At 33.6% G+C, this 27,187-nt stretch overlaps 1 protein-coding gene across 1 annotated transcript in view; it reads left to right on the top strand.

The window, feature by feature from the left end:
- The window catches only part of LOC107597770 (paladin-like), a 60,702-nt gene that overhangs the window by 26,546 nt on the left and 6,969 nt on the right, over positions 1-27,187 (top strand). Inside the window, exons 12-17 of the mRNA XM_016288950.1 lie at positions 2,210-2,326; positions 2,416-2,595; positions 3,599-3,796; positions 6,549-6,689; positions 7,253-7,324; positions 8,807-8,947. Of these exons, the coding sequence (XP_016144436.1) occupies positions 2,210-2,326; positions 2,416-2,595; positions 3,599-3,796; positions 6,549-6,689; positions 7,253-7,324; positions 8,807-8,947 (849 nt within the window). The remainder of the gene's footprint in view (positions 1-2,209; positions 2,327-2,415; positions 2,596-3,598; positions 3,797-6,548; positions 6,690-7,252; positions 7,325-8,806; positions 8,948-27,187) is intronic.

Raw genomic sequence — 27,187 nt, 5'->3', positions numbered from 1 at the left:
ACACTTTCTTTAGCGCTGAATTGACTGAACTGAGGAAGTTACGAATGTCTTGCATGCCATTTTTCACAAACAGGGTTCAAAACAGACCTTGAAACATACAAAATATCTTTGAGGGGTGTTTTAATAGACTTGTGAGTGTTTTAACTCCTCTCTGACTGGGTTGATTCATATGAAATTAAAAAAGAAAACATTTATAATTTTTTGGATAATTTTTTTCTTTTTACATTTTGCTATATTTTAAATAATAATAGTTTTATTTTTATTTATTTATTTATTTTTGGCCAGATGTCATGTGTCCACCTCGGATATCAAGCTAAATATTTTTAAATAGTTTTATTTTATATATTTTATGAGGTTTGCAATTTTTGCTTGAATTTGAGATGTTTTGGGGTACTGTTTAAAACTCTTTTTAACTTGAATTTTTTTTAATGTATTTTATGTAAGCAACAAGGTTGAATAGTCATGCTTGAAAAATGCAGTCAATATAATTGTGCACATTTTTAAAAAAAATAATGATATAATGTGTAATTAGAAGTAATAATAATAACAATAATAATAATTATTATTATTAAGGAAAGGTGCTATAATAATAATAGTAATAATTTTTATTTTATTTATTTAGTCCTGTGCATATAAACAAATTGAGTCTGGATAACCACTGTTGGTCTGTTCCTCATTTATACTGAATGACCTCAGAAGATCTAAATACAGTGGTCAATGCGTGTGAACTACTTTTGACAGCCTTACTGAAAGCCTTTCACTTGCATTATATTGTAAAGAGCAGCATGAAGTCCTGATGATCTCAGAGCAGATTCACTGTAGTTTATCTCGGTGTTTCTCCATTGAGATTAATGTGGCTTCGCTCTGCATGGAAATGACTTTCTCACTTAGCAACAGTTTCTAAAGAAAGTGTGACTTGTCAACAGATGTCGCTCGGATGTATCTTTCTAAGCAGCGACCTTGAACACTTTCTTTAGCGCTGAATTGACTGAACTGAGGAAGTTACGAATGTCTTGCATGCCATTTTTCACAAACAGGGTTCAAAACAGACCTTGAAACATACAAAATATCTTTGAGGGGTGTTTTAATAGACTTGTGAGTGTTTTAACTCCTCTCTGACTGGGTTGATTCATATGAAATTAAAAAAGAAAACATTTATAATTTTTTGGATAATTTTTTTCTTTTTACATTTTGCTATATTTTAAATAATAATAGTTTTATTTTTATTTATTTATTTATTTTTGGCCAGATGTCATGTGTCCACCTCGGATATCAAGCTAAATATTTTTAAATAGTTTTATTTTATATATTTTATGAGGTTTGCAATTTTTGCTTGAATTTGAGATGTTTTGGGGTACTGTTTAAAACTCTTTTTAACTTGAATTTTTTTTAATGTATTTTATGTAAGCAACAAGGTTGAATAGTCATGCTTGAAAAATGCAGTCAATATAATTGTGCACATTTAAAAAAAAATAATGATATAATGTGTAATTAGAAGTAATAATAATAATAATAATAATAATAATAATAACAATAATAATTATTATTATTATTAAGGAAAAGTGCTATAATAATAATAGTAATAATTTTTATTTATTTTATTTTATTTTATTTTATTTTATTTTATTTTATTTTATTTTATTTTATTTTATTTTATTTTATTTTATTTTTATTTAATCAAAAACCCAAGGTTGTTTTACCAAGTTAGAGGAGGAAAAAATCATCTATTGTAAAACTAATCCAAAATTAATAATTTGTACCCTGTTCGTCAGCTCTTCATATTAAACTGAGAAATTATTTTGAATTTTATTTTATTTTATTTTATTTTATTTTATTTTATTTTATTTTATTTTATTTTATTTTATTTTATTTTATTTTATTTTATTTTATTTTATTTTATTTTATTTTATTTTATTTTATTTTATTTTATTTTATTTTATTTTATTTTATTTTATTTTATTTTATTTTATTTTATTTTATTATCAAAAACCCAAGGTTGATTTACCAAGTTAGAGGGGGAAAAAATCATCTATTGTAAAACTAATCCAAAATTAATAATTTGTACCCTGTTCGTCAGCTCTTCATATTAAACTGAGAAATTATTTTGACAATAGTTACAAATATGATGCTAATGATAATATGACGTATTTCTCTGACTAAATGAACAAGTAGGATGGATCATTTCTGAAGAGATGTGTTGTATTTCTAGGTCGCAGATGAGTATTTAGCGCCTGACGTTCTGAGCACCATTAAGCAGATGAAAGTGGCTAATTTCAGACGAGTGCCCAAAATGTCGATCTATGGGATGGCACAGCCGACATCTGAGGTAACGCTTCCCAAAAGCCCCTTCAGACTGACTCTGATGTCTCCTGAGGAGTTTGTTAATGCTCACCGACAGCATCGCTCATGTTTCAGGCGACGGCAGCCGTTCTGGAGTATCTGACGGATGAGAAGAGGAAGCACAGCAGTGTATTGTGGGTAAATTTGCAGGATGAGCTGGTTGTGGAGGCAAACGGCCAGATCTTCTGTCCCAGAGAGCCCACGCGTGTGGATCAGCACATATGTGTGCTCTCCTCACAGACGCACCAGATCGAGGTCAGAACCTGCTTTTGCTGCTTGTCATTTGTTGCTTAGGTCATTCAAGCAGCATTAATCATCTCTAACAGCTTAATTAAAGCAGTAAGCTGCTCGAGGATGTGTGTTACCCACTGATTTGATTGTTTAGGGTACCATTTTCACCTGCTGGATGATAAAACAACCTCCTAGACATCTTTTATCTCTCCAGACCAGCGTTTCCCAAACTTCTTTCTTAGCTGGACCCAATATACCCGAAATCCCCCGAAGATTTCAAGTTAATATTTCAATAATTTAAGGTTCACGGTTCTCTGATGTTGGTTAATTGTCACACGACATGCAGGGAAATAGATTCAAGTTGTAATCTTCTTTTTAAGGATTATTTTTACTTGAATGTATTGTTGTTGTTATTATTTATTAATAATTGTATTAATTGATTATTATTATTAACTGCATATTTTTAAAAGTTGTTTAATAATAATAATAATAATAATAGTAATACAAATATTGTTATTAGATTTTTTCAATTACTGTTATTATTGTTATTATTATTAATTAATTTGAAAAAAATAGGCAGTGTTTTTTGACAAAATTATTATTATCGTTTATTAATAATATTATTATTTAACTAATTTCTAAAAATTAGGCAGTGTTTTATTTTGACAAGTATTATTATTATTAGATTTTTTTATTACTATTATTATATTTTAATAAACTATTATTATTATTATTATTGTTGTTGTTGTTGTTGTTGTTATGTTTGAACACTAATTATAAAAATGAAGACAAATATATTACTGTTGTAAGTTTACAATTGTACTCTAAAATAAAAAATAATAATTTGATAATTATTCTAATAATTTTATTTTACAGTAGTTTCAGTTTACAGGTTACAATACTAATATTTATGTCATAGATATTTATGTAATCTATGTGTCTTTTATGTTGTGTGTGTGTGTGTGTGTGTGTGTGTGTGTGTGTGTGTGTGTGTGTGTGTGTGTGTGTGTGTGTGTGTGTGACATAGAGGCTGGAAACAGCTCTGAAAGAGGAACTTGTGGGAAGTCAGAAATGGCTTGAAGTGACTCTGGAGCAGGAGAAGCAGATGAAGATGTTCAAGAGCTGCGTGACGGTGCAGGAGACCTTTAACCAGCACAAGAGTTCACACCAGGGACTGCAGTACAGACGGATACCCTTCCCAGAATGCTCTGCTCCGACTGAAGAGGTGAGACGCGCTTTAAAAGATCTTCCCATTCAGATGCAGTGATGAAGGCTGAAGACGGGACAAAGAAAAGACGTTCTGCTCCCTCTAGTGTTCATCAAAGTCACTGTCAGTTCAGATTTTACAGAAATGGTTCACCCAGAAATGTCAAGTCGCCTTTATTTATATAGCGCTTTTAACAATACAGATTGTGTCAAAGCAACTGAACAGCATTAATTAGGAAAATATTGTCAATAATACAAAATGATAATAGTAAACACTCAATTTTCAGTTGAAGGCAGAGCATTGAAATCAGTGATGTCATCATCCAGCTCAGTTCAGTTAAAATAGTATCTGTGCAATCAAGTCGACGACCAGGCTCAGTCGGGGGCCAGTTCTCCTCTGACCAGACGAACCAGCAGTACAGTTCCAGGCTGCAGCAAAGTCACATTGTGCAGAGGACTCATCTGGTTCCTGTGGTCTTTTCCCGGTGGCCGTTTATGTCATCTCACCTTCATGTTTTTGTTTTTATTTTATTTTATTTTATTTTATTATGTATTTTTTAAATTTATTTATTTATTTTTATTTATTTTTTATTTATTTATTTATTTCCCAGAAATATGTCATCAACTAACCCTCAGGTTATTCCATATTTTATGGTTTTATTTTATTTTATTTTTTATAATTACATTTTTATTTATTTATTTATTTCATTTCTTTTATTTAACCAACAACAACAATTTACCAGAGGACAAAACACATAATTTGTTAGATAAAAGTAGCTACATAAAAGTGTTACATAAAAGTAGCTTAAACTCATTTAATGATGGAAGCATGGTCAGCTATAACAGATATTTAGTAAATTATTCAAAGCCGAAGAAGCATTATATCTAAAACCTTTTTTCCCTAGCTCTGTTCCAACCCGAGGAACTTTAAAATATAACAGATCATTTGAATGAAATTTGTAACATTCTTTTGTATTTGAAAAGCTAAAAGACAAGTAAGATGGAGTTAGACCACAAATAGACTTATAAATAAAACAATACCAATTAAAACTACTTCGGATATACAACGATGGTAACTCAGCCTTCTCATATAAAGTACAATGATGTGTTTGATAACTACAACCAGTAATAAAACATAAAACACTATGAAAAAACTGACTATCAAGTAGGATGCCCAGGTACTTATAACTTACAACATATTCTATTTTTGTTGCCTGGAAGGATATAATGTCAGGAAGATTACTTGGTACAACTTGAGCAGCAGCAAATAACATAGTATATACAAGTTTACATCATAACACAAATCAAAGATCACAACAACAATTCACCAACGGATAAAACACACAGCTTGTAAAAAGTAGCTTAAATTGATGTAATGATGGAAACACGGTCAGCTTTAGAATGCTTTGTAGATTATTCCATGCCAAAGTAGCATTATATCCAAAACCCTTTTTCCCAGCTCTGTTCCAACCCGAGGGTAACAGATCGTTTGAACGTAGTTTGTAGCATACCTTTGATTTAGAAAAACTCGGAGACAAATAAGATGGAGTTAGACCACAAATAGACTTATAAGTAAAACAATACCAATTAAAACTACTTCGGATATACAACGATGGTAACGCCTTCTCTTATAAAGTACAATGATGTCTTTGATAACTACAACCAGTAATAAAACGTAAAACACTATGAAAAAAACTGACTATCAAGTAGGATGCCCAGGTACTTATAATTTACAACATATTCTATTTTTGTTGCCTGGAAGGATATAATGTCAGGAAGATTACTTGGTACAACTTGAGAATTTGAAAAAATCATTAAACTAGTTTCATCTGTGTTTAAAACCAGCTTAAGTTGATATAAACGGAACTGAACAATATAAAACGCTGACTGTAAATAGTGAAGTGCTTGTGAAGCTGATGGAGCACAGCAGTAAATAGCAGTGTCGTCTGCATACAGATGGAACTTCGCATTTGGAATGTTATCGCATTAATTATTTACATGCAAGGAAAATAAAATAGGTCCCAGAACAGACCCCTGAGGGACACCTTTGGAAAGTGACAAAATAGATGAAGTACAGTCTTTTAAAAGCACACACTGTGTTCGCCCTGAAGATATTTGACAAACCATTTAATGGCATTTTCAGAGAGACCAACAATGGAGAGTCTATTTAGGAGTATGCCATGATCAACTGTGTCAAAACCCTTTGATAAGTCAAGAAAAAGAGCTGAACAATTGTTTTTGCAATCTAAGGCATCAATAATGTCAGTAAACCCTTTCAAAGCAGCAGTAACAGAACTATTTATTTTTTAAAGATATTATCAAGCTCCAAAAGTGACAAAAAGCACTATTTTTAAAGTAATCTGAAGGCAATTAAATTCTTTATTTACCAATAAAGATTAAAATATGATTAAATAAGATAAAAATTTATAAGGTGTGTCATAACAAGCAAACCTGAAGAGCACATGAAAAAGCTCTTACAAATATCTCCGTGTTCTCCAGCGATGACATGATGGTGGGTAAATATGACAGGATTGTCACTTATGGGTGAACTATTGCTGTCATAGACTTCAGTTCTATTATTCTGAAAGAAAACCTGGTTTTATTGCTGTTCAGCCTAACAGTTTCATTATCTTTCTTTTGTGTGTCATAGAGTCTTCTGAATGCGTTTGTCAAAGTGATTTATCTTGGTCTGCTTTATCTCTTTCATTCGGTCACATTGATAATGATCTGTGTGTGTGTGTGTGTGTGTGTGTGTGTGTGTGTGTGTTCAGGGTTTCGACAGGCTGCTGGAGGCGATGAAGTCTTGTCTCGCTGAAGACTCGCTCTCTGCGTTCGTCTTTAACTGCTCTAATGGTAAAGGACGGACGACCACAGCAATGGTGATCGCTGCGCTCACGCTCTGGCACTTCAACGTACGTCTCAATCACACAATACAGAAATTATACAGCGAGATCTAAAATTTTATTTTATTTTATAAATATGTCATCAACTAACCCTCAGGTTATTTTATTTTATTTATTTATTTAAAAAAATTAATTTAATTAAATTTTTTATTTTATTTTATAAATATGTCATCAACTAACCCTCAGTTTATTTTATTTTATTTTATTTTTTATTTAATTTAATTTAATTCAATTTTTTATTTTATAAATATGTCATCAACTAACCCTCAGGTTATTTTATTTTATTTATTTATTTATTTATTTTTTGAAGAAAAAAAAGCACCATTAAAGTATCATCAAGCAGTCTGTATCAATATATATGTGTGTGTATATATATTTGCTATTTTATTTTATTATTTTTTAACATAGTCATTATTAATTTAAAGATTAAAATATGACTAAAGATGAAATTAACAAGATGTAGAGGTAATTTAGGTACACGTTTGCATGGGAAGAAATGCTCATATTTATGTTACAATTTTTGCATGGAACTGTGTATTATTTATGCTATATTGTAGTGATTTGTTTGACAGGGTTTTCCAGAGTCTTGTGAGGATGAAATCGTAAGCGTTCCTGATGCCAAATACACAAAGGGCGAGTTTGAGGTGATGCACTTCTGCATTATGTCCTTTCATTTCAATATAACCTAAATTTTTTTTATTTCATGTTTAGTTTGATGACAAAATATCTATATCATTTATAAACAAGACATGCAGTTTTCACAATATACACCCTATGCATTACAGTACATGATACAAACGAGTACATGAAAAATATTTCAGTTCGTAGGTTTATATTTAGCATTTTCCAAAGATATCAGAAAATCAGAGTGCATTAGTAATAGAGCATTTAATTAAGGATTGAAGCCGTTATCGATCGTGTTTATCGCAAATGTAGTTTTCAAGCCTCTGAATTTAAAGGCATCCGTTTCCTACACGTCATGGTTAAGATCTTAAGCGGTTTCAATATTGGAGAGCGTCTGAAACTAAAAACAAGACCCTGTTCTGTCATTCCCAGAAGTCTGTTTGGCTGCTCCGTGTCTGTTTTCACTCTGTTAGCTGTGCTTTATGCTTCTTCTGATTCCTCAGGGTTTTTGTGACATGAAACCTGGTTTGTAGCATCAGTGGTACGAGAGAGATGCTGTTTAAGTCTCGTACAAATCTGAGATTGTGAGCTCTGTCTTTGGGAATAATTGCTGTCGGCTCTCTTGTGCTGTACTTAATACATAAGTAGTTTAATTAATTCAGGCTGTGACCTCAGCGTTGCTGATGGCGTGCAAAAGTGCAATACGCCTCAGTTCTGACCCACACGTTACTCTGGGAACTGAAGCTCAGATTCACTGACCTTCAGGATGGATTCAGGGCAGCAGTGACCTGAGGGATCAACTGCCCTAAAAACACACTAAAATGAGCTGAAAACCTAAAGAAGGGTCTTCTGTGACCCTCGACAGGTTGTGGATGCTGGGAGAAGTATAGGGCAGATCAAACTCAATATATGCTGTATGTTATATTTATATTAATATTAAATATTTTAATAATTATATCAATAATTTATTATTATTAATTAAATAAATAATTATTTATAATTTCAATGTTTAAGTAATAATTAAATATTTTTATTATAATAAAATTATTTGTATTATATTATTTTTATTATGATCAATTTCTGCTCATGTTTTAATTTACTGACTCAAGTATAATGTTAAATTCCATTTTTTGTGCTTGGTTTATGATACAAATTAATATTAATTAAGTAAGTATCTAATATTAAATGTTTTTATTATAATTAAATATATTTGTGTATCTATCTATATATATATATTATTGTACTATGATATTTTTTATTATAGTAGTTTTATAATAATTTTTATTATATTTTTATTTTTATTAGCATTATGTAATTTCTGCTCAAGCATCATGTTAAATTCCATTTATTTTTGTACTTGGTTTATGAAGCTTAGACAAATGCTTTTCGTCCACATCAAACCAATATCAGTACTTGTTTTGTTTTGTTATATTAATAACAGTTGTATATGTATTTACACTATATCGCGTGTGTGTGTGTGTGTGTGTGTGTGTGTGTTGTAGGTGGTGATGAAGTTGGTCCGCTTGCTTCCTGACGGTCACCGGATGAAGCGGGAGGTTGATCTGGCGTTAGACTCCGTCAGCGAGACCATGACACCGCTGCACTATCACCTGCGGGAAATCATCATCTGCTCCTACAGACAGGTAGGGGGCGCTCTGTCATCTCATGTACTGATAGATTGTGTCAGTCTTTGCACACACGCCTTGTCCAAATACCTGCACTTGCAGTCTTTGCACTTGACAACTTATGACGTATTTCCTGTATTTGGTCCAAGTGTTCAAGTGAGCATGAAGACCACAAGTGTGTGTACAACTTTTCATTACCTGATGGGACACACTTATAGTGTTTAACATACATTGGAAAGGTTTCCGTGACTTCTCGCGAGATCTCGGCAAAAAATCTCACAATTTATTTCCAGAACGTGATGCATGATGGGATACACTAAGCCTCGAATAGCGCTCTGGAGCGGTATTCAAGATAGTGTGCGTTAAGGGCACTGTGTTCTGGTGTTTTTAAGACCTGGGACAGTCTTGCGCACTTCTTGTCGCGCGCACGCGCTCTCAAGTGGCCAAGACCGCAAGTGTGGGTATTTGGTCAAGCCTACAGTCTGCCTGATGCAAGCTTTCTTAAAACAACCTGCTTCAGTCTGATTGGCTGGTTCACAGTTGTGTTTAATGGCTGGATACTGTGACAGTGTGTCAATAGTTGAAAATAGTTGCTAGAAGTTTGTAAGGTTCATGACATCAAATCAGAGTTTTATGTGAGAGTTAGTGGGAAGTTTATTTTTAAGATAATTTTTTATTTTCTAATAATGCATCTAATAATTTCATACATCTACACTTAAAATAATAAAGTGTATTTATTTATTTAATATTGTTTTATTTGATATAAAATAGAACAAAATATTTCGTTTTATTTTAAATATATGCTCCATTTTATTTTCTATTTTAAGATAAAATATTTTAAATAAACAAAATACTAATGTACTAATACATTTTATTTTATTTAGAATATATGCTCTTATTTTTTTTTCTTCTAATATTTATGTATTTATTTAAAATAAAACGGAACACTTGTTTTGTTTTATTCTAAATATGTTCTCTAAATTTAATTAAATGTTTATTTTCTAATATTTATTTAAAATAGTATTATTTATTTGATTTTAAATTAAAACAAAATACTTAATTTTATTTTATTCTAAATATATTCTATTTGTTTTTTCTAATATTAATTTCTGTAAAAAAGTTTTATTTATTTAAAACAAAAAATTTATTTTATTATGTTTCTGGATGCATTGGAGCAGTAAAAGCGAATCATGCTGAAGTGCGCATCAAACATTTGTTTTATCGTCTGTATTGTCGTCTCCGAGTGTCCTACAGATGGCAGCACGTCTTCTCCAGAGAGACGCTCCCTCGTTAGATTTACACAATTATAATTGTTTGTTCGGAGGCGTTTGATCCCAACTTTTCCGCATGCATTAAGATCTGCAGTGGTCTGTGAAACCCTGACGAGTCCGCCGGTGCTGTGATTTGTAATTGAAATGATCACAGGACGGTTTTGTCCATCTGATGCACACTAAACTGCTCAACACTCTCATTAATGGTCACGGAGTCGTGTTTACTAGTTCACCAGCTGCTCCGAGGGAGATTTAGTTGTTTTGTGATGTTCTTTGAGATCCTTAAAAGGCAGAGTTCACCCAAACATTACAATCCTGTCATCATTTACTCGTCCTCAAGTTGTATGAGTTTCTTTCTTGTGTGGAGCTTAAAAGAAGATGTTTTGAAGAATGTTGGCAACCAAACAGTTGTCGGTAGCCATTGACTTCCATAGTAGGTAAAAACAATTCTGTGGAAGTCAATGGCTACCAGCAGCTGTTTGGTACTAACATTCTTCAAAACGTCTTCTTTTGTGTTGAACAGAAGCAAGAAACTCATACAGGTTTGGAATGACTTGAGGGTGTGGAAATGATGGCAAATTTGTCCTTTTTTTTTGTTTTTTGGGTGATCTTAACTGTATGGTTTTATATTATGCTTTGTTTTGAATGACCGTATTTTCTGTAATAGACGTCATTTTTAAAATCATCTTAACCGTGCTGTGATTTATGATCCTAAGCAACTTATATAATGCAATTAACGTTGTGCACACAAGTGTATTTGCGCTGAATGAGTGCGTTTACGTGAGCCTAAGTTTATTAGTATAGAGCACTTTCCACACACTTTGCTTTAAATTAATTAGTTCAGGCTTGGCGTTGATAATAAATGTTGATTATAATGAATGACACTATAATTTATGTGTGTTTTATATTTACATTTATCATTCTAGTTCTGTTCTGAATACTGTTTAGAGGATTTGTTGTGGAGTGACAGATCTAAAATACAGGTTTATAGTGTAACATTTCATTTTAATTCAGTGTTTTGCATTATTTCTAAATGTACTAATAAAATGTCTCTCATACAGAGATGCAACTTAATTTAATTTTTTATATATATATATATATATATTTTTTTTACACTCTGAACAATGCAGTTTTGACCCGGTGTGACTTATTTTCTGAACAAATATGCTACATCTATGAAACAATCTGTGCTACACAATACCAATTTCTGATCTGAATATCGACAGTGTTTTGTGTTGTTTTCTAGTCTGTTATTGTGAGCTCGAACCACAAAAATGTCAATATGTTTGCATTCTCTTGACTGTAAAACGGCTATTGGTCTGCTTTATTTTTAAAGCCAGCATGAAATGAAAATCTATTTTCTAAGTGCATGTTATAGATCTTATTGTGAGGATCCATGCATAGTTAGTTTTGTTCCCCTGGTTAATGCTTAATCAAAATTCAGAAAATGTTTTCCGTTCCTCTTTCTTTACCCTACATTGTTTGTTTATTTTTCGATGATCCGTTTCACTCAGATATGCATCATTAGTCTTCTTCTAGTCATCACAAGTCTTTACTTTCATGGTGACTGTAACATGATGAGATGATGCTTTGGACAGTCTTATGAACTCTATAAAAGAGTTTTCATGCTATGCAGAATTTTTTATGAGCTGAATTTTATGGAATGTTTGATTATTTTCTGTATCTGCCATATAACAGCCTTTAAAGCTAAAATGGCAATAAGCTGAAATAGTCAAAACAAATATAACCATATCAACTTTTTCATAACCCGCCCCTAAATGGCGCACAAAAACAAAACAAAGACTCTGATTGGTCGCTTTGTATGTCAATCACTGGGCTGGTTTAATGTTCATGTTTATGGGTTTAATGTGCATTCACTTGTCAATATGTGAAGGTATTCAGATGTTTCTAACTATGTTTTAGTGTCATCACTTGACCGCTTAATCTCCTTCTGTCTATCCAGCATCACACTGTTCCCATGGCAACCGCATCCCACACTGGACCACTGACATCCGATTCAGTTCTTGTGCAGTTTGTTTGATTACAGTGAAACTTTCAGATAGCTTTGATACAAACGATCCTGATCATTTCAGTTCGTATCACTGATGCGCGTCTGATGAATTACAGGTCTCGCCTATCTGAAAGCGCTTGTCTTTTACATGGTTCCATTACAAAAAGTGATGAATTGAAAGACTGTTTTGTTCTGCACGTTCAGACTGATTCTGGTTTTTAGGTTCACGTTCGACGCTGAAGCCAAATCATATAGTGAGGCGCAGCTGAAAAACCCAATGAGATATTCTAGTAAAAGTGAAGGAAATGTAAATCAGTGCCTAAAGAAAGGCCCTCATGGTTTGGACGGCGGTGTGGAAAGATATTTGCAGAAAGAAGAGAATGTAGAGCGAGGGAAGGTCGCGACGTCACGAGAGGGAGGGATGGAGCCGGTCCAGACGACGGGAATTTAGGAGAGACCACCGCACAAAAAGATCCTGACGGAAAACGTGTGCGTGTGGAGGGACGGCAGCCAAAATCAGTCGACCAGAACAATTAGAGCCGAGCATGTGCCGAGCCAGATTAAAGCCGTCTTTAGACTGAGAGCCAGCTCTGTTTTGTTTTGTGCTGATGTCTGACACACTCTGGATCTTGTTGCATGTGTGTAAAGAGCTGAAATGTTAAACCTGAGCATGCATCTTAAAATAGATCATTATTTATGGACTATAGTGGTGACCTGTATATGTAATCCAACACATATTTGGCTTCTGATCGTCTGATGTACGTTGAAACAATCATATCTGATTAAGTTAATTTCATTAATATCATAATGTGAGTACCGGTCTTTTTTTTTGTCAGAAATTATATATACATATTATTAAAACTTTATATATTTAAAATTTAAATAAAAATGTGTATATATATATATATATGGGTATACATTTTTCTATTTAAATAAATAAATATATGTGTAAAAAATTATATATTTTATATATAATTTTAAATAAGGTATATACATGTATATATTGAGATACTATTTTAGTTTTAATTAATATTTTGAATGTTTTTATTTTTATATTGTTTATATAATTGTAATTTTTGTTTTGCCTTTTATTATTATTATAATTTTTTTTAATGTCAATAGTGTTTTTTATTAATTCAGTTGTAGTTTTCGTTTCTTTTGTTCATCAAGTTAACTAAAAAAAATTAAATATTAGATGAAAAACTTAAGACTAAGGAATAACCAAGTTTAAGGTAAAGTATTAAAATGACTAAAATAAATTAAAGCTAAATAAGAAAAGGCACATAAAAATGACTAAGACTAACATAATGTAAAAACTGAAATATAAAAGTAAATATAAAAAGCCCATTCAAAGTATGAATAAATACTATAATAGTATATAAATAATATTAAAACATCACCATATGAGACTCAACTATATAACAACATATATAAATAATAACAATGTGTAATTTAATAATAATTATTAATTTGATTATTTACACATTTTAAGCATCTTTTAAAATATTAAACTTTTCCCTTAACCAGGAAATTAACGTTCTTAGAATTGACAAGACAGTTGACCCTGAGTGGTCAGCTAAATATCTACAGTGGATCTAAAATATGAATAATTAATTATAACTAGTTATGGTTAATTATTCATATTTCCCCATGAGCTAATCCGCTACAATGCCCAACTCTTTCTGACTTCCTCTCTTGTTAAAGTGTGTGATTTCTGTGCCGCTAACGACACTGAATTGCGAAACTGTTGATTTTTTTTCTATGTGCATTTGTAGAAAATGTGCAAAACTCTCTACTGTGATGCTGATGGGGTTTGTAAGCCGTTTCAGGTCAGAAAAGTGCTTCATGAAGTCAACCAACCAGTGTTTACCTGCATATTAAACTCCTGCAGCTGCTTCAGAGTTGCTGTAGCTCTCGGTCGCCTCTCTGATCAGTTTCCTCCGGCTCTTTCATCCAGTTTGGAGTGACGATCTGATCCAGGGAGGCTCTGTGTTTTATCAAACACCTTCCTCTTCTTAATAATAGACTTCACTGTGCTTCTAGGCATTGATAAAGCCTGTGACATGTTTTTGTCTCCATCTCCTGACTTTTGTCTGTCCGTAACCTTATCCCAGAGATCTTTTGACAGTGCCTTGCCACATAGTTGATTGTAGTTGCACTATCAAGGACTGAAATGCTGCAGGAAAGCTCTTTTCATGCTGAGCTGATCAAAATGAACACAGCTGAAAGTCAGTGGCTTTGTGTGCCGTTGAGAAGGTGATGAGCTACACCTGATTGAGTTTACAAGTCATTTTTAGGAGGGGTTATGCTTTTTCCAACTCGGTGATTCTGGTTTTTACATTTTTTTGGGGTGCTTTTTTTAAATTAATTATTTGATTCAGGCAGGACACATTCAATTGACCACAAAAGTGACGCTGTTATTTTAACTTTTGTAAAAATATGAATGTGTTTTCAACATTGATAATAATCAGAAATGTTTCTCGAGCAGCAGATCAGCATATTATACTGATTTCTGAAGATCATGTGACACTGAAGACTGGAGTAATGATGCTGAAAATACAGCTGCGCATCACAGAAATACATTACAGTTTAACAGAGATTCACAGAGAAAACAGAAATGTTGCTGAGAAGAGCGTAAACACACTGGATATGCTTGGCTTTACTATGTAAATGTTGTCATAGAAGTATGAATGGAAATTATTTGCTCTGCCTGCTTTGTTTGGACAGAAATCCTGAAGTGATTTAATATTTATGGGCATCATAAGAATGTCCACAGAAAACAGCCTGTGAATTGATGAATGCACAACAGAAAACAGAGGAGATGAAGTGTGTGTGTGTGTGTGTGTGTGTGTGTGATCCATTAGTCGGTCACAGAGTACGGAATGTGTGCTGTAGTTGTGTCTCCCTCAATGGTTTCTGGCTGACTGTTTGCGTCACGTTTGTATTTGTGGCTGGAAAATGAGAGTGGAGGTGCTCTGGAGTCTGCTGAAGTCATTAGGAATTCTCCAACACACACACTCACACACACACACACACACACACACACACATTCAGGCTGCTCTACGGAAAGAGCGAGGGTCCAAACAGCTGACATATGATAGTGATTTGCTGCTGTTTGGCTGGTGTTCACAGCACTTCGGCCCGCACACGCTTCAGCTTCCACAGAAGATTCGACTCGAAACCTTGACATTATTAATGCTTGTATCAAAATGTAAAATGCCATTTAAGATATTTTATTTTCACATCACATGTATCCATTGCAGAGAAACCAAAATGCACTGCAACAACCTCAGTAAAATAAATAAATAAATAAAACGATAGGTGTAGTGAATGAATATGATTCATGCAATGCAGTTTAGTTTTCATTTTAAGTTTAAAGTTTTAGTAATTTTGTGCTTTTCTCTTTTTTTGTTTTTGTTTTACTTTTAGTATTTTGTTTACTTTAACAAAAGCTTATTTAACCTAGTTTTACTTTTTTTTTTCTAAAACTAAGTGAAAACAATTAAAATTAGATTTCTAAATTTGTTTAACTAATCTAATATTTATATATTTTTCAGATTTATTTCAATACCCGAATTTTTTTAATTTAAAATAAAAATTTCAATTGTTTTAGTAAACAATAGCAACACTGATTTTAATGAGCATATTTTATTTTCCAGCAAAATATATATATTTATTTATTAACACACACACACTATTATAGTATTTGTTTTGAATTGGCTTTTATTTTTTTATACTTTGTTTTAAATTCAAGTTTAAAATGTTATTATTTTTATGTAATTTTCTTTATTTTTAAATTATATATATATTTATTTGATTTGAGTACTTCAGTGTAAGCTTATGTAACTTAGTTGTCAAGACAAGATTTCTAATTTCATTTAAGTTTAAGTCTTTTAATCTAATATTTATGATTTTTTTTTTCAGATTTATTTTCGAAACCTGAATAAATAATTTTTTTTAATTAAACATTTTTTTTTAATGGTTTTAGTTAACAACAACAGCACTGGTCTTAAGTATATTCTATCTGATGTTCCAGCAAAACTATTCTTAAAACAAGATCCATTTACTTGCGAAACACTGCATGAGACTTCTTTTCATAGATCACATCTTTCATATGAGTGTATTTTGTCTTATTACACCGATTCGTTAATTTTAAGTATATGATTCTGCGTTTTAAGTACATATTTGTTCATTTATTTTAAGTATGAACAAAATTTGCCAGTGCAGTTTAATACCAGTAAAACACACTGGTATTAAAGACACGGTCTATGAAAACAAGCCTTAGTGTTTACATTTGCTTACATTTGTTGACTTTTAAATAGTGCTTTATTATAAAATCCATTTCTGTTGGAAGCAGTTGTGAGTCAGAAGTCTGTAAAGCTTCTTTTTGCTGAGTTTTTCTTGCTGGAGCTCTGTCAGGAAATTAAAGGTGTCGGAGGTTCATCAGGAGTTAATGCCAACATTCTCTCTGCTTGAACCCACAGTTTTGTTTGCTCTTTAACACGATGCTTGAATCAGGCGTCTTCAGCGCAATAACAGACTTCAATAGAGACTTCATTGCATCGGGACCCTCGCCGGTGCTGTAATTGGCAGCACATGTCCGAGTCTCTGCGTGCAGGATATTCCAGGTCTCCACAAACAATCCGCTTGTGCGACTGAAGCACATGTGTGATGTGTTTACTGATTGTTTTCTTGGAGAAATCCATCTCACTAACTCCCAACGAGCCCTGCGGCCAAATAAAGGTCTGTTTGTTTGGACCTTTCACCAGAAATCATTGGGGCTAATAACACCTTTCACGCCCGAGGCGTCGCATCAGGCCCGTCTTGATGGTTTGTGTGCTGATAATTGGCTGCTTTTTGACTTTAATGCGAGCACGTCTCTGAGCATCAGTAAAAAGCTCCTTTCCACATCACAGCCTCCGTCTCATTGTTCAGATTCAAAAGCTGCATGCTGGGAATCATTAGAGTCCTCAGACGGACACTGGATGATCGCTAGGCGATCAGCATCGCAGACTTCTATTCAGAAAGTGATCAAAAGTGACTGTAAAGACATTTATAATGTCACGAGAGATTTCTGTTTCGAATAAACGCTGTTCTTTTGAGCTTTCTATTCTATGGAAGCTTGTTTCTGCCACAGGATGGGAAAAAAATTAAAAAGGTAATTGCGACAGAGTTGCGAGATGTCAACTTGCAGTTGCAAGAAAAAAAGTCAAAATGTGAGTTTTTAAAAAAAAAATGTAAAAGTCAGAATTGTGAAATATAAAAAAAAAGTCAATTGCAGGATATAAATTCATAATTCTGAGACGAAAAATCTGAATTGCAACGTATAAATTAATAATTATGAGGGGGGAAAAAGTCAGAATTGCAAGATATAAATTCATAATTCTGAGAAAACAATTTATTATTAAACAAATGATATTGTTATTGTTAGTTAGTGTTACAGAAGCTCTGCTGTGAGTCTGTAGCGCTGCTGTTATTCATCTCTCTCCGGAAATAAGACGGCGAGGCACCTGTGTGTCTGTCAGACTGCAGCCGCTTCCCGTCCACATGATCAGCATTCCAGCCATCAAATCCCAGCTGGAATTATTGAATTCATTTTTCTGGCTCTTGTGTTTGTGGGCTGGAGTGGAAATTCATAAATCATGACATAATCATGGCGTTTTTTTCTCCGCGGGCTGAGATTGAGTGAGGTAACTGTGAAAGTGCCATTAAAATGTTCATCTTCTCTTCTTCCAGTGAATGTGCCAGATCTCAGTGCACATTTTTCTTTCTGGAATGGAAGGAATGTTTTTCCAGCCACGTGCAGTGGCGCGTCGCTGTGTGTGTGTCTGTGTGTGTGTACATGTTTTTCTATCCTGGTGGGGATTAAACCTGAATACACACCAACTCATGGGGACTTGTGTCACCGTGGGAACCTAAATTGAGGTCCCCATGCATACAGAAGCTTATAAATCATACCGAATGAGTTTTTTTGAGATTGTAAAAATGCAGAAAGTCTCCTGTGAGGGGTAGGTTTAGGGGTAGGGTTGGTGTAGGGCAATAGAAAATACAGTTTGTACAGTATACAAACCATTACGCCTGTGGAGAGTCCCTACAAGGATAGTGAACCAGACGTGTGTGTGTGTGTGTGTGTGTGTGTGTGTGTCACGTGCTGTGTGTGTTTGTGAGTGTGTGTGTGAGAGTGTGTGTCACATGTGCTCTGTGTGTGTGTGTGTGTGTGTGTGTGTGTGTGTGTGTGTGTTGTAGTAGTCCTACCGCTAGAGAGAAATAAAAATAAAAAACACAAAGTTATATTTCAGCTTTTTATTTTTTTAAAATGCTTTTCCTTCACTATCTGCTCTAAATCTGCTCTATCAATAATAAATAAATATTATATGTTGTGATGTTGCGTGTGTGTATATATGTATGCATTTGCATTTTCATATGCGTGTTTATGTATATGTAGATCCAGTCAAGTATGTTCAAATGTTCGACAGGGAGTGTGTGTTTGGTTCTGTCTGTATGCATATGCATGTATGTTCGTGTTTGTGCATGTATAAGTCTCTGTGCATGTTCATGCTGATGAATACAGGCCTGGCTAAAGCAAACATCTTCATGCACCTGAACTACTGCTTTCTCATTTCACTCTCTCTCATCTTTTGCAATGCAACGGTCTCATTTTATGTAGAGGGCACTTCATTGCATTGCATTGCATTCTTCCTAACCTAATGCAAACTAACTTCTTAAAAAATAAATAAATAACAGGATTTAATTGATTTAGATATAGATTTAGACATGATTTTTTAAAAACCGTGTAGTTGTTCAGTGATATAGACTACTTTTATGATATTTTTATAGTGTTTTGTTGTTGTTGTTGTTTTGGGACATATCTGGTCACCATCTGTGTTAATTGTATTGAAAAGAGCGGCATGAACATTCTGCTAAACATCTAGGCTTATTAAAAACCTGTTTTGAACAAAATGAAAGGTCGTGTGGGTTTGGAACAACATGAGCGAGTGTAAATGATGACAGAAGAGTCATGTATGAGTGAACCGTCCCTTTAATAATGTGCTGTTCGGAGGGAATCTGAGAAATCTGGAGTGGATTTTCTCACCCTATCAGAAGGAATGTGGCAATTTCACTTCATATGAGCTTCTTTATGGAGGAAGAATATTTTGAGAGGATGGAGACACACATCAGTGACAGAATGTGTGTAATGTGTATGGACTCCATTCTTTACACGTGTCTTCCAGGCGTTAGACCTATTATGATCCAGACGGTGTGTGTGTGTGTGTGTGTGTGTGTTTGAGGCCCCTCAGTATTCACAGGCTCTTGGGAGTGCAGGGCACAACTGGTAATGAGGGTGCAGGAATGAATACACACATTGGAATGTGGACGTATCAGACTTCTGTTTTTATGTGAAGGGAACTGTGATCATATACTAGTGTAAACCGAACGCTGTCAAACTCATTTTATGTTGAGGGAACTTTTTATGGTCTGATTTGTATTTTATTGTATTGCATTGTATTGCATGCATTACGTACTACTTCCTAACCTGATGCAAACCCTACTTTGTCAAAAAAATTAAAAATAAATCAAAGCACTGGTAGACTGACTTCATATTAGAAACATTTTCATTTCTGTGTGTGTGTGTGTGTCACGTGCGGTGTGTGTGTGTGAGTGTGTGTGTGAGAGTGTGTGTCTCATGTGCTCTGTGTGTGTGTGTGTGTGTGTGTGTGTGTGTGTGTGTGTGTTGTAGTAGTACTACTGCTAAAGTGGAATAAAAATAGTAAAAACACCAAACTCTGTAATAACACAAGTGTAAGTCTGGGAGTGATGTAATGATCAAAACATGTGACAAATAAAAAGTTATATTTCAGCTTTTTATTTTTTTAAAATGCTTTTCCTTCACTATCTGCTCTAAATCTGCTCTATCAATAATAAATAAATATTATATGTTGTGATGTTGCGTGTGTGTATATATGTATGCATTTGCATTTTCATATGCGTGTTTATGTATATGTAGATCCAGTCAAGTATGTTCAAATGTTCGACAGGGAGTGTGTGTTTGGTTCTGTCTGTATGCATATGCATGTATGTTCGTGTTTGTGCATGTATAAGTCTCTGTGCATGTTCATGCTGATGAATACAGGCCTGGCTAAAGCAAACATCTTCATGCACCTGAACTACTGCTTTCTCATTTCACTCTCTCTCATCTTTTGCAATGCAACGGTCTCATTTTATGTAGAGGGCACTTCATTGCATTGCATTGCATTCTTCCTAACCTAATGCAAACTAACTTCTTAAAAAATAAATAAATAACAGGATTTAATTGATTTAGATATAGATTTAGACATGATTTTTTAAAAACCGTGTAGTTGTTCAGTGATATAGACTACTTTTATGATATTTTTATAGTGTTTTGTTGTTGTTGTTGTTTTGGGACATATCTGGTCACCATCTGTGTTAATTGTATTGAAAAGAGCGGCATGAACATTCTGCTAAACATCTAGGCTTATTAAAAACCTGTTTTGAACAAAATGAAAGGTCGTGTGGGTTTGGAACAACATGAGCGAGTGTAAATGATGACAGAAGAGTCATGTATGAGTGAACCGTCCCTTTAATAATGTGCTGTTCGGAGGGAATCTGAGAAATCTGGAGTGGATTTTCTCACCCTATCAGAAGGAATGTGGCAATTTCACTTCATATGAGCTTCTTTATGGAGGAAGAATATTTTGAGAGGATGGAGACACACATCAGTGACAGAATGTGTGTAATGTGTATGGACTCCATTCTTTACACGTGTCTTCCAGGCGTTAGACCTATAGTGATCCAGACGGTGTGTGTGTGTGTGTGTGTGTGTGTTTGAGGCCCCTCAGTATTCACAGGCTCTTGGGAGTGCAGGGCACAACTGGTAATGAGGGTGCAGGAATGAATACACACATTGGAATGTGGACGTATCAGACTTCTGTTTTTATGTGAAGGGAACTGTGATCATATACTAGTGTAAACCGAACGCTGTCAAACTCATTTTATGTTGAGGGAACTTTTTATGGTCTGATTTGTATTTTATTGTATTGCATTGTATTGCATGCATTACGTACTACTTCCTAACCTGATGCAAACCCTACTTTGTCAAAAAAATTAAAAATAAATCAAAGCACTGGTAGACTGACTTCATATTAGAAACATTTTCATTTCTCAGGTTTTTAGGTCTAAATTTAAAGTCTGAAATGTTTTTGGGCTGGTTTGGGATCCATTATGTCTCTGATTGAGTTCATCCTCAGTTTTTCAGCGTCTCTGCTCATGTGTGGGTGAAGGATCTCCACATCACTCACTGCGACCCTTTATTTTCTTGCTTACTTATTTTTAAATGTACTTATTTTAATTTTGATTTATTTAAAATTTTGATTTACTTTTATTTACTTGCATTTATTTTAAATGTTTAATGTTTAATTTTATTTATTCGTTCAATTTAATTTTGACTTATTTTTATCTTTTTATTTAAATGTATTGATTTTAAATGTCTATTTTTAATTGTAGTTTTATTTATTTATTTATTTATTTTAAAAGTATTTATATAATTTGTAATTATTTATTTATTTTTATTTTTTGTTTATTCATTTTATTTATTTCTCATGTAGCCAAACGTTTGACTATCAGCTTGGTTTTTTTGCATGCGGTCTGCATGAATCGGTCAGCAATCGGTCGTGTGTGGACTGAGACTGAGACTGTTAAGTTTAGCAGTTCGTTTATCTTTGCTAAAGTGAAGTGTTCGTGGTGTAAATCTCTGTAATGCATGTGTGTGTGATGCATGTGTTTTTGCATTTATTATCATGATTGAGGTTTTCAGGCTGCTGGTGCATTTTAAATCAGGCGTGATCTTCTCCAGACCTTGAATCCCACACGCTTGGTGTCCGACTGCTGATTTAGTTATTTTCATGTTTTTAATCTGTAACTGTGTAGAAGTTCCCATGCAGGACTGCTGTCAGCCGAGCGGCTCAGAGGGTGATGAAGTGAAGCGTCTGGGTTCGAGTTTGTGGAGCGTCAGGTCTCTTTTCAGTGTGAAGTCTTCCCCATGACCTTTGAGTGTGTGTGTGTGTGTGTGTGTTTGAGGCCCCTCAGTATTCACAGGCTCTTGGGAGTGCAGGGCACAACTGGTAATGAGGGTGCAGGAATGAATACACACATTGGAATGTGGACGTATCAGACTTCTGTTTTTATGTGAAGGGAACTGTGATCATATACTAGTGTAAACCGAACGCTGTCAAACTCATTTTATGTTGAGGGAACTTTTTATGGTCTGATTTGTATTTTATTGTATTGCATTGTATTGCATGCATTACGTACTACTTCCTAACCTGATGCAAACCCTACTTTGTCAAAAAAATTTAAAATAAATCAAAGCACTGGTAGACTGACTTCATATTAGAAACATTTTCATTTCTCAGGTTTTTAGGTCTAAATTTAAAGTCTGAAATGTTTTTGGCTGGTTTGGGATCCATTATGTCTCTGATTGAGTTCATCCTCAGTTTTTCAGCGTCTCTGCTCATGTGTGGGTGAAGGATCTCCACATCACTCACTGCGACCCTTTATTTTCTTGCTTACTTATTTTTAAATGTACTTATTTTAATTTTGATTTATTTAAAATTTTGATTTACTTTTATTTACTTGCATTTATTTTAAATGTTTAATGTTTAATTTTATTTATTCGTTCAATTTAATTTTGACTTATTTTTATCTTTTTATTTAAATGTATTGATTTTAAATGTCTATTTTTAATTGTAGTTTTATTTATTTATTTATTTATTTTAAAAGTATTTATATAATTTGTAATTATTTATTTATTTTTATTTTTTGTTTATTCATTTTATTTATTTCTCATGTAGCCAAACGTTTGACTATCAGCTTGGTTTTTTTGCATGCGGTCTGCATGAATCGGTCAGCAATCGGTCGTGTGTGGACTGAGACTGAGACTGTTAAGTTTAGCAGTTCGTTTATCTTTGCTAAAGTGAAGTGTTCGTGGTGTAAATCTCTGTAATGCATGTGTGTGTGATGCATGTGTTTTTGCATTTATTATCATGATTGAGGGTTTCAGGCTGCTGGTGCATTTTAAATCAGGCGTGATCTTCTCCAGACCTTGAATCCCACACGCTTGGTGTCCGACTGCTGATTTAGTTATTTTCATGTTTTTAATCTGTAACTGTGTAGAAGTTCCCATGCAGGACTGCTGTCAGCCGAGCGGCTCAGAGGGTGATGAAGTGAAGCGTCTGGGTTCGAGTTTGTGGAGCGTCAGGTCTCTTTTCAGTGTGAAGTCTTCCCCATGACCTTTGACCTCCAGGGTTCAGCTGCACACTTTGACCTTCTCGTTCATAAATTCTTTGTTACCCTGGAGAGTCCTGTGTGTTCAGTCCCGTTATCGGCTCCTCTTTCAAAAGCGTTACCATATATTATAATGTAGCATCTGATTGGCTGATGAGCTGTTGAACTGTAACAGTATCATACCTGGGCTGCTGGTATCCAGGCAACAGCAGCATCAGTGGGTGGAGCCATTCTTGGCGGTGATTCCTCAAGTTTCTTCTGATTTGACATTTTCTTTACTTTGCAAGATCTGAAAGCAGTAGAGATCATGTGTGATATGAGTGTTGAGAATGAACACAAAATATTTATTTTTATTATTATTATTATTATTTTTAAATAAAATCATTTATTTAATTTTATTATAATTGTATTAAATGTAATTAATTTTAATTTGTTTATTTTGTTATGTTTTATTTTAATAATATTTGTTTCAAGTTTTAGTTTTGTACTTCTAATTAGTGACCGTTGTTTTGTTTTGCTCTCTCCGCTGTGCTTCCGCGTTCGTCACTTCTGACCTCATACGTCATCCGCCCGGAGCTGCTTCTGTGTTGTGGTATAGGCTCTCACTAGTAATTTTTTTAATGCACAGACTGAAATATTAGTATCTAATTTCAATAGCTTTTTTATCACATTCCAATCATTTGACCATAAGCAATTTTCTTTCTAGGGTTAGTCATAGCAAAAACTGACTTTTTCATATTATGTTTTTATTCGTTTTCACGTCTTTTCTATGAAAATCAAGTACAAGTGAAGGCCTGTGCTTGTGATGTCAACATTTCAAAAATATATTTCAAGGAGTAATACTATGTAATGTCTAATTCAGAAGAGAGAGAAGTTTAGTGATCTGCATTAATCACAGCAGTGTGAGAACAATGATGTTAGCTTTCACCATTCAGATTCAGACCCTCATCTAAATCACACGAAAGCTTTATTTATTATTCAGCAGCTGCTGCACTGATTTAACTGTAGGGACGATTTCACATCATGAAACCAGATGAACAGCTGCCTTTAATAGTTCTCATCTTTGACTATTTCAGACAGTTCGCCGGTTTGAGCCCAACAGATGCCAGAACATCAACATGTTCAAGATTGCACCGCATTATTCTGTCAGCTTGTTTTATGGATCTGATATAGATTTGTATGTCTGACCTTTTTGATGTAACATTAAATAGCACTGAAATATCTTTGCATTCATTCGTTTGATACTCGGACAGGTCCAAAACACAAGTGCTTCAGTCTGTGCATGCTCACTTTGATGCATACGTTGCATTGTTTGCTGATTCCACTAAAACAGACTCTACTGAATCATACATGCATTGGATTGGACTGAAAAACAATGGTGATCGATTTGTCCCAATTTAACCCCAGCATGCATCAGGGCATTAATCACAGCAGTGTGAGAACAATGATGTTAGCTTTCACCATTCAGATTCAGACCCTCATCTAAATCACACGAAAGCTTTATTTATTATTCAGCAGCTGCTGCACTGATTTAACTGTAGGGACGATTTCACATCATGAAACCAGATGAACAGCTGCCTTTAATAGTTCTCATCTTTGACTATTTCAGACAGTTCGCCGGTTTGAGCCCAACAGATGCCAGAACATCAACATGTTCAAGATTGCACCGCATTATTCTGTCAGCTTGTTTTATGGATCTGATATAGATTTGTATGTCTGACCTTTTTGATGTAACATTAAATAGCACTGAAATATCTTTGCATTCATTCGTTTGATACTCGGACAGGTCCAAAACACAAGTGCTTCAGTCTGTGCATGCTCACTTTGATGCATACGGTTGCATTGTTTGCTGATTCCACTAAAACAGACTCTACTGAATCATACATGCATTGGATTGGACTGAAAAACAATGGTGATCGATTTGTCCCAATTTAACCCCAGCATGCATCAGCCTGATGAGAATCAATGATCAGAACAGAGTTTATAACATTAAAAGTACACTGCTAGAGTAGCTGTACAGCTAAAATACCTTGAAAAGTGTTTAATTCACTTCTTTTGTTACAGAACGAGTGCAGCGTTGAGCGTTGAGGCAGTGAAAGTGTACGACTTGAGCTTTCTAAATTGAATTAATTGGCCGTTATTGTGCGTTCGCTCTCTGGCTGTGCGTGTAATCGGCCTTTTTTATACTCTGCAGTTTCTTTTGTTGGAACAGTTTGAGTAAATACTAAATATTATGGCAACATTAATCTCCCGCTGCCTGCATAAATTACTCTGATCTCATTAATAAAAGCACAGGATTACACAGTCAGCGGGATGCCTTTAATTCATTTTTTAAAACCATTAAATTGTTGCTCTTGTTTGGATTCAGTTTTTGTCCCAGTGAGACTCTGTTTTACACATGCAATGTGTTTTATACTTAATGAGGCTTGCAGAAGCTTTTTTTGTAAATACATAATTCAACACGTATACGGGGCAAATCAGCACAACTTTACATAATTGTTTAATAATCATCATTAGAGTTTTAGAGTTTTGTGAACTTGTGTAAAACAACAGATACCCTAATAATAGATTACTTTATATGTACTCTTTTTTTTTTTTTATTTACTTGAGTAAAAGCACAAAAATACTTGCCTTTTTATGTACTCGAATATTAAAAGCATGGTTATTATTTATTCTATCCAGCACTAGTCAATAAGGACATTTAGTGCAGACATTTAAATATGAAAATATATGAAAATAAGCTAATTTTAATTTATTACCAAAACATATGCTATCAAGCCACATGTACATTGCAGCAATTGGTGTTATGTTTTTATTTGATTTTATATTATTTGTTTTTTTATATTTATTAGTTTATTTTGTATACATTTTTTAAATTTATTTTTTATTAACATTTTTAGAATATAAGCATTTTTTTATTTTTAATTTATTTTGTTATTTTTTAAAACATTTTCAGAAAGCAGCTTTGTAAATATACTAGTTTTATATCATTTGAAACTGCTACAGCAGCGAGGAAGACTTATGGGCATTCATTTGCATTATTTTAATGCAATAGTGTAGTTATAGTTAAAGTGTGCTACTTTATACGCACAAATATGGACATACAATGAGCTTAAACAGCTCGCCATTTTACAGCACATTTAGTTCACAAATAATCGACAGTCATGACCTGAATATGATTTTCATTTACAATAATCAATACTAAAAGTCAGACATGACGACACACTCAAGCGGATCATTGAATCAGTGAGTTGTTCACTTCGGCTCAGCTCAGTTCAATTCGCCAATGAATCATTCAGTTTGATTTGTGAACTGATTCAACAGGTTAATAATAATCAACTCATTTGCGAATTGGACATCACTATCGTCTTTTATGGAAGGTGTATTTGATGTGATTGATAAGGTTGTTGTTGTATTTTAATTTTTTATTTGAACAATGCAATTAAGCCACATGAATATTGCATCAAATAGTGTAATATTTTTATCTTATTATATATATATTGTATTCATTATTTTGTTTTATATGTATTTTCATTATCTTGTTAAATTTTTAGTAAACCACAAAATTAGTACTTTATATTTTCATTTGAATCAGCGACTCAAGAACAGCTGCAGTTGTATCTCAAATATAAATTGTATATAATCGCATATTGTATCTTCAATTTGCCAATGAAT

Source organism: Sinocyclocheilus grahami, unplaced genomic scaffold, assembly GCF_001515645.1.
Source record: "Sinocyclocheilus grahami isolate Dianchi unplaced genomic scaffold, SAMN03320097.WGS_v1.1 scaffold236.1, whole genome shotgun sequence".
NCBI classification, from domain to species: Eukaryota; Metazoa; Chordata; class Actinopteri; order Cypriniformes; family Cyprinidae; genus Sinocyclocheilus; species Sinocyclocheilus grahami.
The sequence above is the reverse complement of the archived record's forward strand: the minus strand, read 5'-3'. Positions and strand labels throughout refer to the sequence as shown.